This window comes from Chiloscyllium plagiosum, chromosome 13 (genome assembly GCF_004010195.1).
Source record: "Chiloscyllium plagiosum isolate BGI_BamShark_2017 chromosome 13, ASM401019v2, whole genome shotgun sequence".
Lineage (NCBI taxonomy): Eukaryota > Metazoa > Chordata > Chondrichthyes > Orectolobiformes > Hemiscylliidae > Chiloscyllium > Chiloscyllium plagiosum.
In genome coordinates, this window is record NC_057722.1 from 59861286 (window position 1) to 59876460 (window position 15175).

The 15175-nt window shown below is 39.1% G+C and overlaps 2 protein-coding genes across 2 annotated transcripts in view; both read left to right on the forward strand.

Annotated features, from left to right (window-relative positions):
- LOC122556112 (galectin-3-binding protein-like) overlaps positions 1 to 2757 on the forward strand; it is a 25920-nt gene extending 23163 nt beyond the window's left edge. Inside the window, exon 4 of the mRNA XM_043702572.1 lies at positions 2729 to 2757. The gene's annotated coding sequence lies outside the window, so the exon portion shown is untranslated. The remainder of the gene's footprint in view (positions 1 to 2728) is intronic.
- LOC122555633 (deleted in malignant brain tumors 1 protein-like) overlaps positions 1 to 14307 on the forward strand; it is a 21532-nt gene extending 7225 nt beyond the window's left edge. The window contains exons 2-6 of the mRNA XM_043701631.1: positions 2762 to 3040; positions 7083 to 7397; positions 11582 to 11758; positions 12583 to 12714; positions 14162 to 14307. Coding sequence (XP_043557566.1) covers positions 2762 to 3040; positions 7083 to 7397; positions 11582 to 11758; positions 12583 to 12714; positions 14162 to 14217 — 959 coding nt within the window. The 3' untranslated portion in view covers positions 14218 to 14307. The remainder of the gene's footprint in view (positions 1 to 2761; positions 3041 to 7082; positions 7398 to 11581; positions 11759 to 12582; positions 12715 to 14161) is intronic.
- The last annotated feature ends 868 nt before the right edge of the window (positions 14308 to 15175 follow it).

Consider the following 15175-nt stretch of genomic DNA (forward strand, 5'->3'; position numbering starts at 1 on the left):
GGCACGGTGGCACAGTGGTTAGCACTGCTGCCTCACAGCGCCAGAGACCCGGGTTCAATTCCCGACTCAGGCGACTGACTGTGTGGAGTTTGCACGTTCTCCCCGTGTCTGCGTGGGTTTCCTCCGGGTGCTCCGGTTTCCTCCCACATCACAAAGATGTGCAGGGTCAGGTGAATTGGCCACACTAAATTGCCCGTAGTGCTAGGTAAGGGGTAAATGTAGGGGTATGGGTGGGTTTCGCTTCGGCGGGTCGGTGTGGACTTGTTGCGCTGAAGGGCCTGTTTCCACACTGTAAGTAATCTAATCTAATCTAATCTAAAGTAACATGAAACTATTGAACACTTCCGCTGAGGGGTGTTGCAGAAGGTATAGTGAAACAGCTATAAATCTGCACAGTCTTGTGCGCACCTGATATGATATTGATGAGTTCACACCCTGAATTTTGTTGAAATCTGAGTTCCAGATATGTGATGTAACTAATTTTCATGTATTTTGCAACCAACCTGTTTCGAGATATTGCTGCACACCTCTTCAGCAAGTGAGACTTGAACTTGGGTCTCCCAGCTCAGAGGTGAGAACATTCCCACTGCTCCACAACAACCCCTCAAATTTTGAGATGTCTTCTCCCAAAGAGACTCTCCTGGCTCAGAGGTGAGGGCATTACTACTGCACAAAAGAACTTCACTACTAATTTTCAATACAATGTGCTTAATCTCAGCTAGATGTGAGCACATTGGATTGAAGTGTCTGCTCCTGAAAGTTACAAATTGATGAGCACACCTCCTGCCCATGTGACCATATATAGGTGTGAATTGGATAAAATAGGCTGTGTAGTGGACAGTGATGAAGGTTATCTCAGAGTACAATGGATCTTGAACAGATGGGTTAATGGGCCGAGGAATGGCACATGGATTTTAATTTAGATGTTGCATTTTGGTAACTGTGCTGTGGATGTGCCAGTGTTGGACTGGGGTGGACAAAGTTAAAAATCACACAACACCAGGTTGTGATTTTGAGCATTTTGGTCTGGCAAACCAGGGCAGGATTTAGACAGTTTATGGTAGAGCCCTGGGGAGTGTTGCTGAACAGAGACCGGAGGGGTGCAGGTACATAGATTTTTGAAAGTGAAGTTGTGGGTAGACAAGATGGTGAAGAACAAATTTGGCACGCTTATATTCACAGGTCTGTGCATTTGAGTGTAGGAGTTAGATGCCATGTTGCATCTATACATGAATTGGTGAGGTCACTTTTAGAATACTGCATTCAATTCTGGTCTCCCTGCTGAAGGAACAATCTGGTGAAACTTGAAAGGGTTCAGAAAAGATTTACAAGGATGCTGCTGGGAGTGGAGGGTTTGAGCTATAAAGAGAGGTTGAATAGGCTGGGGATATTTTCCACCAATTTAGAAAGGTTGCTTTCTCAGAATAGGGAAGTTCAAACCTAGAGGACATACATTTACTGTGAGAGGGGAACGATTTAATTGGGACCTGAAGGGCAACATCTTCATGCAGAGGGTGGTGCATGTATGTAATGAGCTGCCAGAGGAGCTGGTGGAGGCAGGTTCAATTACAATGTTTGTAAGGCATCTGCAAGGGTACATGAATAGAAAGTGTTTAGTCTGATATGGGCCAAATGCTGGCAAATACGACTGGATACGTTTCATATAGCTGGTCTGCGAGGCCAATTACGACCTGAGGGTCTGTTTCTGTGCTGTATGATTCAATGAACTATGACCCAGTCCAGATTAGATGGATGAAACTCAGTTTCAAAGCATTCTGGGAACAATATATAGCATATGGGATATCACATAATGACAATATGTCTGCTGTAGGTTAATTGAATACAAGCAGTGTTCACAGGGCTAAATTGTGAAGAAGGTATTCATTAACAATACTTTTATGCTCTTGCAGTGAAAGAGTGGTTTGATTGTGACTTTTAATATTCTGAAAGCAACAGATGGTATAAGTAAATATTATTTTTCAGCTCGCGAAAGAATCTAAGACAAAGAAACATTAAATTATTAATACAGCCATTCAGGGAGGAATAAGCGAAGAAGCATTAATTTATCAACACGTGGAAGCGTGAATCTCCTTCAACCCCAAACTAAGATAGTACAATGGATTCCAGCTATCATGGCAACTTTAAATGCGCACATCCCATGAAAGATAAAAAAAAATGGAAAGTAGTCACATGAATTGCCGTCTGAAAGTTCAACTGACAATATATCTCCCTGATTTCAATTTGCTTGCCTGTAAAGACATTGTCCTTCTGAGCACAGCAGCTCAGAGTGAATCTTTTGAAACATTAATCTTTCAGAATATCTTTACCTTGCAGACAGGGGCTACATTCTCTATTTGTTTTCTATTCTCTGTTTATTAACTCGGGAGTAGATAAATCGCACAATAAGATTAATGGTCATATTTTATGTTCAGATGATGTCGGTTAAACATTGCATGAACGGTTATAAAATTGCAGTCTGACATGTGAAGATTGGCAGTTACGACTGGCAAACGGAGAGAGTACTGTCCGTCTGAGCATAGCAGCTCTGACCGCGTCTTTTGAAACATTAATCTTCCTGACGATCTCTACATTTCAATTACCGGCTACTTTCTATTCATTAACTGGGGAATAGATAAATTGTGCAATAATTAATGGTCATAACTATTGTTTAGTTGATGTCTTTTTGAAACATTGCATGAACGTTGATTATAAAATTGCGTTCTTACAGGTGAAGATTGGCAGTTATGATTGGCGAACGGAGAGAGCACTTGCGAAGGCCGTGTGGAGGTTTATTATGACAGTGTTTGGGGGAGAGTGACTGACACTCAGTGGAATTTCAATGAAGCAGAAGTGGTGTGCAGACAGCTGAAATGTGGCTCTGCAATAAACATTTACAACCAATTGAAGTTTGGGAAAGGCACCGGACCGACCTGGATCAGTAATGTCAGGTGCAACGGAAGTGAACCCTTCCTTTGGAATTCCAGTTTTACAAAATCGGAGCAGTTATCAATTGGAGATGACGTGGGAGTGGTGTGCTCTGGTACGACCTTCTTTATTTCCTCACATGTAACCTTTGTCCTGCTGCCAGCTATGGGATAAAGTCCCCCAGAGTCGATAACGTATTCAGGAGAAATGTATGGTTTCAGTCTGTGTCTCCAACTTTGAAGTCGTGATCTGTTGAAATAAAAGCACTGATTCATGCAAGGGACGCCTGCTGGATGAAGAGTGAGATATGATTACGAGAATAGGGTGATTGTCTTTGATGAAGATGGCTGAGAAGATATGAGAAGTATAGAATTGTTAGCCTGAACAGGCCGTTTCTATCCTGTAAACACTTTGCAATGGTTATGAAGCGTGCAAAGAAATGATGGGATGGGATATCTCAGTTATCTGTAAGAAGAATAAAGAGGTTATGGTCGAGGATTTTAACTTTTCAAACATACATTGGGACTACCATAGTGTTAAGGGTTTAGAATTTTTGAAGTGTGTACAAGAAAATTTTTTGATTCATGATGTGGATGTACCTGCCAGAGAAGGCGCAAAACTTAACCTCCTCTTGGAAAATAAGGCAGCACAAGTGACTGAGGTGTCAGTGGGGAAGCAGTTTGGGGCCTGTGCAATAATTCTATTGTATTTAAAATACTGATGGAAACGGATAGAACAGATCAAAAGATTAAAGTTCTAAATTGGAGGAAGGCCAACTTTGACGGTGTTAGGCAAGAACTTTCAAAAGTTATTTGTGGGGGACGGCTAGAAAATGGAATGCCTTCAAAACTGAGATAATGAGAGTCCAGAGACAGTATGCTCCTGTTAGGGTGAAAGGCAAGGCTGGTAGGTGCAGGGAATGCTGAATGACGAGAGAAATTGAGGTTTTGGTCAAGAAAATGAAGGAAGCACATGTAAGGTACAGATAGCAGAGCTCCAATGAATCCTGAGAAGAATATAAATGCAGTAGGAGTATACTTAAAAGGGAAACCAGGTGACAAAAAGGGGACATGAGATAGATTTGTCAAATAGACTAAAGGAAAATCCAAAGGGATCTTATAAATACATGAAGGACAAAAGGGTAACTACGGCGAGAACAAGGCCGCTCAAAGATCAGCAGCCTACATCGGGAATGCAGGAGATCGGGGAGATATTAAACAAGCATTTTGCATCAGTTTACCATGGAGAAGGACATGGAAGATATCGAAAGAGGTGAAATAGATGGTGACATCTTGAAAAATGTCCATATTACAGAGGAAGAGGTGCTGGGTGTATTAAAACACATAAAGATGGATAAATCCCCAGGTCCTGATTAGGTGTATTTTAGAACTCCATTTGAAGATAGGGAAGTGATTTCTGAGCCCCTTGTTGATATTTTTGTATCATTTTCTAGTCACAGGTGAGCTGTTGGAGGACTGCAAGTTGGTTACTGTGGTGTTACAAAAGGTGGTAGGTGAAGTCAGGGAACTATAGACTCATCATCCTGCATCAGTAATGGGCAAGTTGATTGGGATTTTGGCAAATAGGTGTAAGGAGTTTTTTGAAGAAGTAACAAAAAGGATTGATGAGGGCAGAGTGGTGTACATGCTCCAAATATACTTCAGTAAGGCATTTGACAAGGTTCCTCATGGTAGACTGTTTAGAAAGGTTAGATCACATGGAATACAGGGAGAACTAGCCATTTAGAAATAGAATTAGCTCAAAGGTAGAAGACATAAGGTCATGTGGAGGATTGTTTTTTAGACTGGAGGCCTGTGAACAGTGCTGTGCCGAAGGATTGGTGCTGGGTACACTGCTTTTTGCCTTTATATAAATTATGTGGATGTGAACACAGGAGGTGTAGTTGGCAAGTTTGCAGATGCCTCCAAAATTGGTGGTTTAATGGACAGCGAAGAAGGTTACCTCCGTGTACAATGGGATCTTGATCACATGGGCCAATGGGCCAAGGAGTTGAAGATGGAGTTTAATTTAGATAGATGTAAGGTGCTGTATTTTGGAAAGGCAAATCAGGTCAGGACTTACACACTTAATGGTAAGGTCCTGGGGAGTGTTGCTGAACAAAGAAACCTTGGAGTGCAGGTTCATAGTTCCTTGAAAGCGGAGTCACAGGTAGGTAGGATAGTGAAGAAGGCATTTGATATGCTTTCCTTTATTGGTCAGAGCACTAAGAATAGGAGTTGGGAGGTCATGTTGTGGTTGTACAGGGCATTGGTTCGCCCACATTTGGAATATTGTGTGTAATTCTGGTCTCCCTCCTAATAGAAGGATGTTGTGAAACTTGAATAGGTTCAGAAAAGATTTACAAGGATGTTGTCAGGGTTGGAGGGTTTGATCTAAAGGGACAGATTGAATGCGAGAGAAAAAGATTGAAACGGGACTCGAGGGGCAATTTTTTTCTCACAAGTTAGTGGTTTGTGTGTGGAATGAACTACCAGAGGAAGTGATAGATGCAGGTACATTTGCAACATTTAAAAGAGATTTGGACAGTACATGAATAGGAAAGATTTAGAATGATCTGTGCCAAATGCTGGCAAATGGGATTCTTTTAGTTTGGGAAATTTGGTTGGCATGGAAGAATTGGACAAATGGACCTGTTTTCAAGCTGTATGACTCTGTGACTCTATGACTGATCCAACTCCATGTAAATCCCTATGAAAGTACATAGCAAAGAATTCCAATTGATTGGGCTACAGATGTTTCTGTGTTGTGCAGTTGAACAGTGGAAGGAAACAAAACACCCAACTGAAACATTGGTAGCAGTCTGTATTTAAAACTTGACAAGTTTATGTTTTGTAAGTGCTCAGTGAAAGTAATATTTTTACTATAGGTGTGTTCACCTATTTCACAAATGTAATTTAGGGAGGAAAATTAAGTGCTGCCCAGCCTGACCAGTACATCCGTCAACTGTCTTCAGCACAACCTGGCCAGCCAGTAAGTTGTCATGCAACCTTTAGAAACATGGCTGAGAAGGACAAGAAATGCCATTTGTACAATGATATCCATGTGAGGAGACTGGATTTTAAAACTTACAAATATCCTTTTAAGCAGGCAGGTTCAGATGGAGTCAAGATTAGAGTGGTGCTGGAAAAACACAGCAGGTCAGGCAGCATCTGAGGAGCAGGAAAATCAACACTTCAGGCAACAGTCCTTCATCAGGATGAAGGGCCATTTTCCTTCTCTGATGCTGTCTGACCTGCTGTGTCTTTCCAGCACCACTCTAATCTTGACTCCAAATTATATAACTGGTTGTTATATATAAATATATATATTTTTATATACATAACTATATATATATAACGATATTATATATAGTTATATATAACTATATAACTAAATATAACTAACTGGTTGTTGTAAGGAAATTAATGTGAAACAGACCATCATTTTCAAATAAATCCACTATAAGGAAAGCAGGAATTGTTTCCTCCACCACAAACTGCCTAATTATTCCTGTTCTACAGATCATATTCACCTATTTCACAAATGTAATTTAGGGAGGAAAATTAAGTGCTGTCCAGCCTGACCAGTACATCCGTCAACTGTCTTCAGCACAACCTGGCCAGCCAGTAAGTTGTCATGCAACCTTTAGAAACATGGCTGAGAAGGACAAGAAATGCCATTTGTACAATGATATCCATGTGAGGAGACTGGATTTTAAAACTTACAAATATCCTTTTAAGCAGGCAGGTTCAGATGGAGTCAAGATTAGAGTGGTGTTGGAAAAACACAGCAGGTCAGGCAGCATCCGAGGAGCAGGAAAATTAACACTTCAGGCAACAGTCCTTCATCAGGATGAAGGGCCATTTTCCTTCTCTGATGCTGTCTGACCTGCTGTGTCTTTCCTGCACCACTCTAATCTTGACTCCAAATTATATAACGGTTGTTATATATAAATATATATATTTTTATATACATAACTATATATATATAAAACGATATTATATATAGTTATATATAACTATATAACTAAATATAACTAACTGGTTGTTGCAAGGAAATTAATGTGAAACAGACCATCATTTTCAAATAAATCCACTATAAGGAAAGCAGGAATTGTTTTCTCCACCACAAACTGCCTAATTATTCCTGTTCTACAGATCATATTCGGATAAGATTGGTGGATGGTGGAAGTCGCTGTGCTGGAAGGGTGGAGCTTTATTCCAGTGGAACCTGGGGAACTGTGTGTGATGACTCCTGGGATTTAGCAGATGCCCAAGTTGCCTGTAACCAGCTGAAGTGCGGACAGGCTATAAATGCAACAATTTCCAGTTGGTTTGGTCCAGGAGTGGGGCCTATTTGGTTAGATAATGTGAACTGCAGCATGAATGATTCTGTTGTATGGGAATGCCTGGCTGGGCCATCGAGTGAGAGCAATTGCAATCATAAAGAAGATGCTGGAGTTATCTGCTTTGGTGAGATGTACTTTCAAATACTGTATTTGCACAGCAATAATACAGGAATCTAACAAACATGAGTCATTGTAATCAAATTGTACATTTTTTTTGTTCAGTGCTATCAGTAATGTAGGAATGGCCCTGGTTTGCTCACATCAAAACCCAATGTATAGTGAGAACACAACAGACAATTGGGTATCTTCTAAATTATTGCGGAGAAAGTGAGGACTGCAGATGCTGGAGATCAGAGCTGAAGAAGGGCTCATGCCCGAAATGTCGATTCTCCTGCTCCTTGGATGCTGCCTGACCTGCTGCGCTTTTCCAGCAACACATTTTCAGCTATCTTCTAAATTAAATGTTTTGACATAGATCTTATTTTAAATGGCCACGTGAACAACCTTAAATAACAGAGTTGACACTTAACAGCCCCAGTCAAAGATGTAAATGGTTTATTCATATGTATGAGGGGAGCTGCTCAAAGGCTCTGCACCAAGTTGCAAATAGTAATGAATTTTATACATAAAATACAGTTACACACTCCATTCCGGCCAATAACCTATCTATTGCTAACCTTAGTGCACATCCCATTTTCTAACTCCTAAATAGATGTTTAATTAAGGTTCTTACATGTGGGCGGCACGGTGGTTAGCACTGCTGCCTCACAGCGTCAGAGACCCAGGTTCAATTCCCGACTCAGGCGACTGACTGTGTGGAGTTTGCACATTCTCCCCGTGTCTGCGTGGGTTTCCTCCGGGTGCTCCGGTTTCCTCTCACAATCCAAAGATGTGCAGGTCAGGTGAATTGGCCATGCTAAATTGCCTGTAGTGTTAGGTAAAAGGGATAAATGTAGGGGAATGGGTGGGTTGCGCTTCGGCGCGTCGGTGAGGACTTGTTGGGCCGAAGGGCCTGTTTCCGCACTGTAAGTAATCTAATCTAATCATGTCTGAAAAGCCTTAAACAAAGTACAGTTTTACTACAGTTAAGCAAGATAAAGTTTTTAAAGCTGAATAAATATTTTCTGAAGCCAATTACATAATTTTCTTAACAGTCTTCCATTGTCGCCGAAGTGCCTAACTTTCTAATCTGTCCTGACTGAATGGCATATAATATCCTGGTTGGTTAAGAGGTGCAAGCCCTGACCCTGACTTCAGTAATTCATCCTAAGAGTCATATCAAGCAATTGGTTTTCAAGTTAGAATATGTGCAGGCTCTGCGTTATCTGTCAGAGTTCAATATGCCTCTTATTTCCTGACTTCCCTTAGTGCAGCATCACAGACTTGGTCTCCTACCTTGTTTACCAATGAACTAATTTTTCAGGTATGGACAGGCCTCTGTAGTTTCTTAAGGTGAGGGGTCGGGGGGGAGGCCGCATGTTGAGGGAGGTTTTTTTTGCATCTTCCATTTCCTTCTCCGGCAAGTTAGTATTCAGGGATCTCAGTCACTTTTCACCCTGTGAGTTTTTCTACTTTTTGTACTTTAAGCCCTTACATTGTTGTTATCCCTCATAATACAAGGCTGTTCTTGTCTTTTATTTTACTTTATTTGACTCTTCAGCCTTCTAGGAAGGTCTTTGATAAACTGTCTTCTTATATTAATTTCGGTCCACATCAAAAAAGTTGACCTTTCCTTTGTATATTTGAGCAGTGGGATTTAAATGGAACAGAAGATTAAAGTTCTTATTTTTGTTCCACAGAGCACAGGGCTGTTAGACTGCAGGATGGTCCAACTCTCTGTCAGGGTAGATTAGAAGTTTTCTATAATGGAACCTGGGGGACTGTTTGTGCAGATTCCTTCAGAATGGAGGAAGCGGAAGTTGTTTGTAAACAGCTCAGCTGTGGCTCTGGCCAATCTGTGGAGCCTCCTGTTACATTTGGAAGTGGTTCTGGACAGATCTGGCTCGATGATGTGAATTGTCATTCGCATGATACACTCCTGTGGCAATGTCCATCTTCACCATCGGGCAAATATAATTGTAATCTCCAGGAGGATGTTGGAGTCATCTGTTCAGGCAAGAAAGGCAAATGGACCCTATTTCTATTGGAATACTTTGTGAAAATTCAGATGTTTTTATCATTTGTAAATTTAAGTTCATTCAAATTTCTGTTGTCATGTTCGCATCATCCTTTTGCTCTCTGACCTACATGGACACCTGGTTCAGCAGCAAATTGATTTTTAAATTCTCATCCTCATTTGTAAGTCTCTACATAGTATTACTTCTCTTTGCTTTTGTTGTGTATCAAATCCCACAATTCTATAGTATATCTGATTTCCACTGATTCTTGTTTCTTCTGCATTTCCAGTTATAAATGATCCACAATTTTGGGGTTCATTTCAGTAGACATGATCGCAAATCATAACCCTCGCCCTAACATGCCTCATTGTTTACATTGTTTTCTTTAACATTATCATTAATGTTTGATCAACTTTTTATTATCTGACCCAATATCACTCTGTGTGCCTCTGTGATAAATTTAATTTTATGATGGCCCTCAAGAAGTACATTGGGGCATTGCTGTATAAGTTTTTGTTGAAGTAATCGATGTAATTTTATTTTAGTCCAAGGAAAATACACAATCAGAGGGTTTCAAAGAAAAGTGAAATGCGACCTCTTCCAGAACATTTTGGTAATTATTAGTATGGATATTAATAAATGCTGTATGATAGGTATTGACTTTTAAAGAAATTAACAAAGGAAAAACTGTGAATTGGTTCTTGAAAGTGTGTCCATCATCTTGACTTTTGTGCTATGAAATATATTGTTTTGCATACAGCGTAGAGTGCTATTGATAGGGTTAAGTACCCAATTATTTTACATACAGTCATGAGTGGTCTTGATTCGGGTTAAGTGCAGTGCACGATTAACTTAGTTCCAGCTTATGTTATCTTTGCCAGGACTGATTACATTGAGTGTAGCAATAGCAATATATCAAGGCACACTTGGTAATTCAGTTTTGCTAATCAATGGAAAGCCTTGAAGGAATTATCCATAGACTAAATATTGGGGGGAGTGGGGACAAAAGAGCTTCATGAGTCTGATCCAGGCAGCGCAGCATTACCTGTCAGACTGTAGCCACACAGAATTTCAAATTATAATTCAACATATTGCTCCCTTTTTAGGAACTATTCAACATTGTGCATTCTGGCAGACATTCAGCATAACAACTGCACATAGCTTTATGTCAGGCTTTTAATTGCAGTCAGTGGGCCTAATTAAAATTAATTTGCTACCACTTCTATATTTTAAACTCTCTCATTAATAATTTTTAACAGTGAACAATTATCTTCCATGATATACATTGGAAAAACAATTTAGTTTTATTAATTGCAGTGAATTAACCCAGATCTGAGAGTTTGTTTTAATCATCCACGAATGTGGGTGTTGCTATTAATTGCAGCATTTATTATTGATCCTTAATTGTACTTGAGATGGTTGCTGTGATCTGCTTTCTTGAATCACGCTATCCTGTGGAATATGGGACCCCATGGTGCTGGCATAGAGGGAATTATGTGATAGGCAAAAGTGAAGACTGCAGATGCTGGAAACCAGAGTTTAGTTTAGCGTGGTGCTGGAAAAGGAGCATCCAAGGAGCAGGAAAATCGACATTTCGGGGGAATTATGTGATGTTTATTGAGCAAAACTGAAAGAGGTCCAAGACAGGTTAGTAACTTGCAAGTTGTGGTGTTAGCCTGCACCTGGTATCCTTCTCTGCTGAGGTGAGAGAGGATGTGAATTTGGAATTTGCTGCTGAATGAGCCGCAGAGTGTTACTGAATCTTTTGGTGATACATACCACTGCCTGTATCAAGTTTTTTGTATTTTTGTTCATGTTGAGTGGAAGTCACTGGTTAGACTGACATTTATTTATTATTACTGTCATGCTTCTTGTGTGCAAGTAGAACTGTAGTCATCCAGGCAAATGGAGAGTAATTTACCACTCTTCTGATTTGTGCCTTGTAAGTGGTGGTCAAGTGATGAGGAAACTGAAGGTGAGTTATTTTGCCACCGAATGTCATTCTCTTGACTTCTTTTGTCACCACAATATTTATTTGGTTATTCAAATTCAGTTTCTATTTCCAGAAACTTTAACCTAAATGGCATCAAACAGTAGCATGTGGGTTGGAATTTGGAACAGGGCAAATAAAATAATTTTATCAATTTGCATGTTGATATCCCAAGTTCTTATTCATATTTTGTTTTTGTAGAGTTACGGCTAACTGCAGGATTTGAGAATTGTTCTGGAAGAGTTAAAATATTCTTCAAAGGTTCATGGGGAACAGTTTGTGATGATTCCTGGGATAAGCAGGATGCTGCTGTCGTCTGTCAGCAATTAAATTGTGGTGGCCCAATTTGGACTGTGGGAGGAATGATATTCGACCAAGGTAATGGCACAATTTGGATGGCTGAGGTTAAATGCAAAGGAACTGAATTATTCCTGGGGGACTGCCAATTGTCTGCTATGGGCGATCACGAATGTCAATGTGATATGTTCTGGTAAGTGTTTTTGAAAGTGAACTATTTACCATTCACATTCTTCCATTTAAAACTCTTCATGATTTCACTCACCCTATCTCTGCACTCTAAACTTTGGTCTTTTGTTCATGACTGAATCTAATTCTTCCACCGTTGACAGCATCTCTTCATTTAGAAAGTATTCTGTTCCCTCAAACTTCAGTTCAAAGTGTATCACCTCAAACAATCCCAATCTGAGCTCTACTTACCACCATTCTACTAAATCAGTAACTCTACCAATGTCCACTTGCAGGTTACTTTCCTTTCTGCAATATTTACTTTGCTAAATATCTTGAAACCATTATTAAACTTGAATATATGTCTACTCTGTCATACATTGACATTATATGTTTACATTATTCGTGCTATAGCCCATTATCTTACCACAACTGAAACATTTTTATATAGTCAGTACAATTGATGCTGAACACCAGGGTGAGATTGACAGCTGTACAAAGGTTAGAAAGTGAAAGGTTGAGATTATGTATCCTTGCTGAATCATAACTAAATTGTTATTTTAAGGTAATTGTAACGGGAAAGAGAATAACATAGCTCTGGTCAGATAATGCTAGATTAAATCAACAAATATTTCTATTCAATCAGTTGGTTGTATCACAAGGAAATGTCTGAGGCAGATTTTCCCTGTGTCTTTATCATTATTTCTTTAATAATTATTATTCTCACTTTCTTACAGGCCAGCAGAAACTCACAGCGACTTTCAACCAGACAAGACCCCCTACTTTAATCATCCCTTCCATTCTTGTTATTCTTTTGATTGCTGTGTCACTTGCTTTGGCTGCAGAATTACAGAGAAGCTTCCAGAAAGGTTGATTAATTTCCCATTAATAATCTTGTCCCATAAGTGGAGAATCTGATTCTTGTTCATTTATTGTTCTGCAATTCTTAAAGTTTACAATGTGATTGCACCTGAGAAATTACAGAGGTGATATACCATGAACTTGCTGTGATTGACAATTTTTAATCCTTGAGGAAAGATTATGACATGTTTGGGTAAAGACTTTTTTTTAATGGATGAGGCCTAAAGGAAATCCAGTTAATACTTAAATGATAATGAGGTCTGGAATAGAATGGATGGGGAACCTATCTCATTCGGATGAAAATTCAATAGCCAGGAGGCATAGGCTTTAAATCATTTGCAGAAGAGTTGAGGGAACTTGAGAACTGCTTTCATTCAGAGAGTAATCTGGTTCTGAAAATGTGGTGCGAGTATGGGTGAAAAGGAAACATTAGTAAAGTGATGAAAGTATCTTCAATAGTGCTAACACCTGCTCAAAGATACCCACTATGGTTCTTGTAATGGCTACTCCACTCCTGACCTCATCATCGTCTTAGTTTATACATGGACAAAAGAGCTGAATTCCAGAGGTGGGGTGACAGTGACAGCCCTTGAAATCAAGGCCGCATTAAGCTCAGTGCAGCATCAAGGAGCCCTAGCAATAATGGGAATGGGAGAAGACTCTGCTGGTTGGAGTCACACTACAAAAAGATATTTGTAGTTATTGGAGTGCTAATCATCTCAGCTCCAAGAAATTTCTACAGGAGTTCCTCAGGCTACGGCCTGGGCCCAACTAACTTATATGCTTCATCAATGATTTCTTCTCCATCATTGGGTTAGAAGTGGAGATGTTCAATAACTATTACACAATTCATGTCTGTTCAGATAATGCAGCAGCTTAAAAATGTGTTGCTGGAAAAGCGCAGCAGGTCAGGCAGCATCCAAGGAGCAGGAGAATCGACGTTTGGGGCATGAGCCCTTTTTCAGGAATGCTGCCTGACCTGCTGCACTTTTCCAGCAACACATTTTCAGCTCTGATCTCCAGCATCTGCAGTCCTCACTTTCTCCTGTAAAGAGACCTTACAAAGTATGTAAAAAGACCTTACAAACTATGAAAAAAAAGCAAGCAATCAACATCTCTTCCCCCTCTACACTGAATTCCTTTGCTGCCTCCAAACTCCCAAAAGGATATATTCACTCTGGATATTTCTCGCGCTGATGTGAGCTCTCTCTCCTGACTCTGCACAACTTGCTGGACTTTTCAATGGGATCAAGAATACATAGTAAGTAGGTCTATCAATTAAAGCACTTATAACACTTTTTGGAGTGAGTAGTGGCTGAATAGATATGTAGAATTATAGTAATAATTAATCGTAAAAAAATTTGTTACATGATTGGACTGGCTGTTTGAAAACATTTGGGCTTAAGTTGAGTGTAATAAGTTTTATTATGTCAGTCTGTTTTCCTTTTTTATTAGATTTGTTTCCTCCATCTGATGCTGAACTTGAAAGGGAATATGATGAAATTCAATAATTTGAGATGGAGTTGTGAGGACTTTCATCTGAGCAAAAGTGTAATTGAGGACAACATTTACAACAAAGTATCTTACAGTTTTACCCATTTTTTGACAATGACTTGGCAACAAATTTTGATGTTGATGTTGAAATTCACAAGTTGATCCAACCAATTCAGCAGTTATTATAGATGGAAAAGCTCCATGGAAGTTTAGTGAAATTCCTAGTAATTAATTTACCATGTGGAGAATGGTAAACCAGGACAATCTTTATATTCAGAACTAAATAAAAAATCATTCTAGGTTTAATATGGATTTGACTTTATTGTAGTACAAATTCTAGTATTTTTATGCCTTGATAATTTGATTTGGAAAAGTTTAGTCATGAATATCTTCTTCTATCTTATTGTGCATGTGTGAATTACTAAATATGTTATGATATTGTAATGATAATTGAAAACTGTTCTAAAATAGTTTAGTGAAACAGTGAATGAAGAAGTATTATCCTCCTGAGCATACAAAATCTAATTCAGTTGTGCATTGCAAACTTTTCATCTTGCAATATGTTGACACATAAATTGATGTTTTCTCAAAACTGAACAAATCTGAAATTGAACTGTTAAGGGAGAGATTTTTATTGATAATTAATTCCTGAAAGGAGACTGTTTATCATACACCCAAATGTTTCATTTAATTTACAACATATCTGGGGAAAATAGCTTTTAGTAGGGGAAAACATCAATCTGTACATCAACATTTTCAGTTGCAGCTAATGAAGGTGCATTGCAACAATTCTTACAGATTGACATTGAATGAACAACAAACATATAAAAAATGAAAAGTCATGGAACTACAATTCCATTCAACGTGAACAAACTATCAATGATATACCAAATAAAGGGAAGCAAGCAAGCCAACATTATTATTAAAAATGCCTGTAAAAATAATTTCCTTGAAATAAGATTTTATCAATAATAT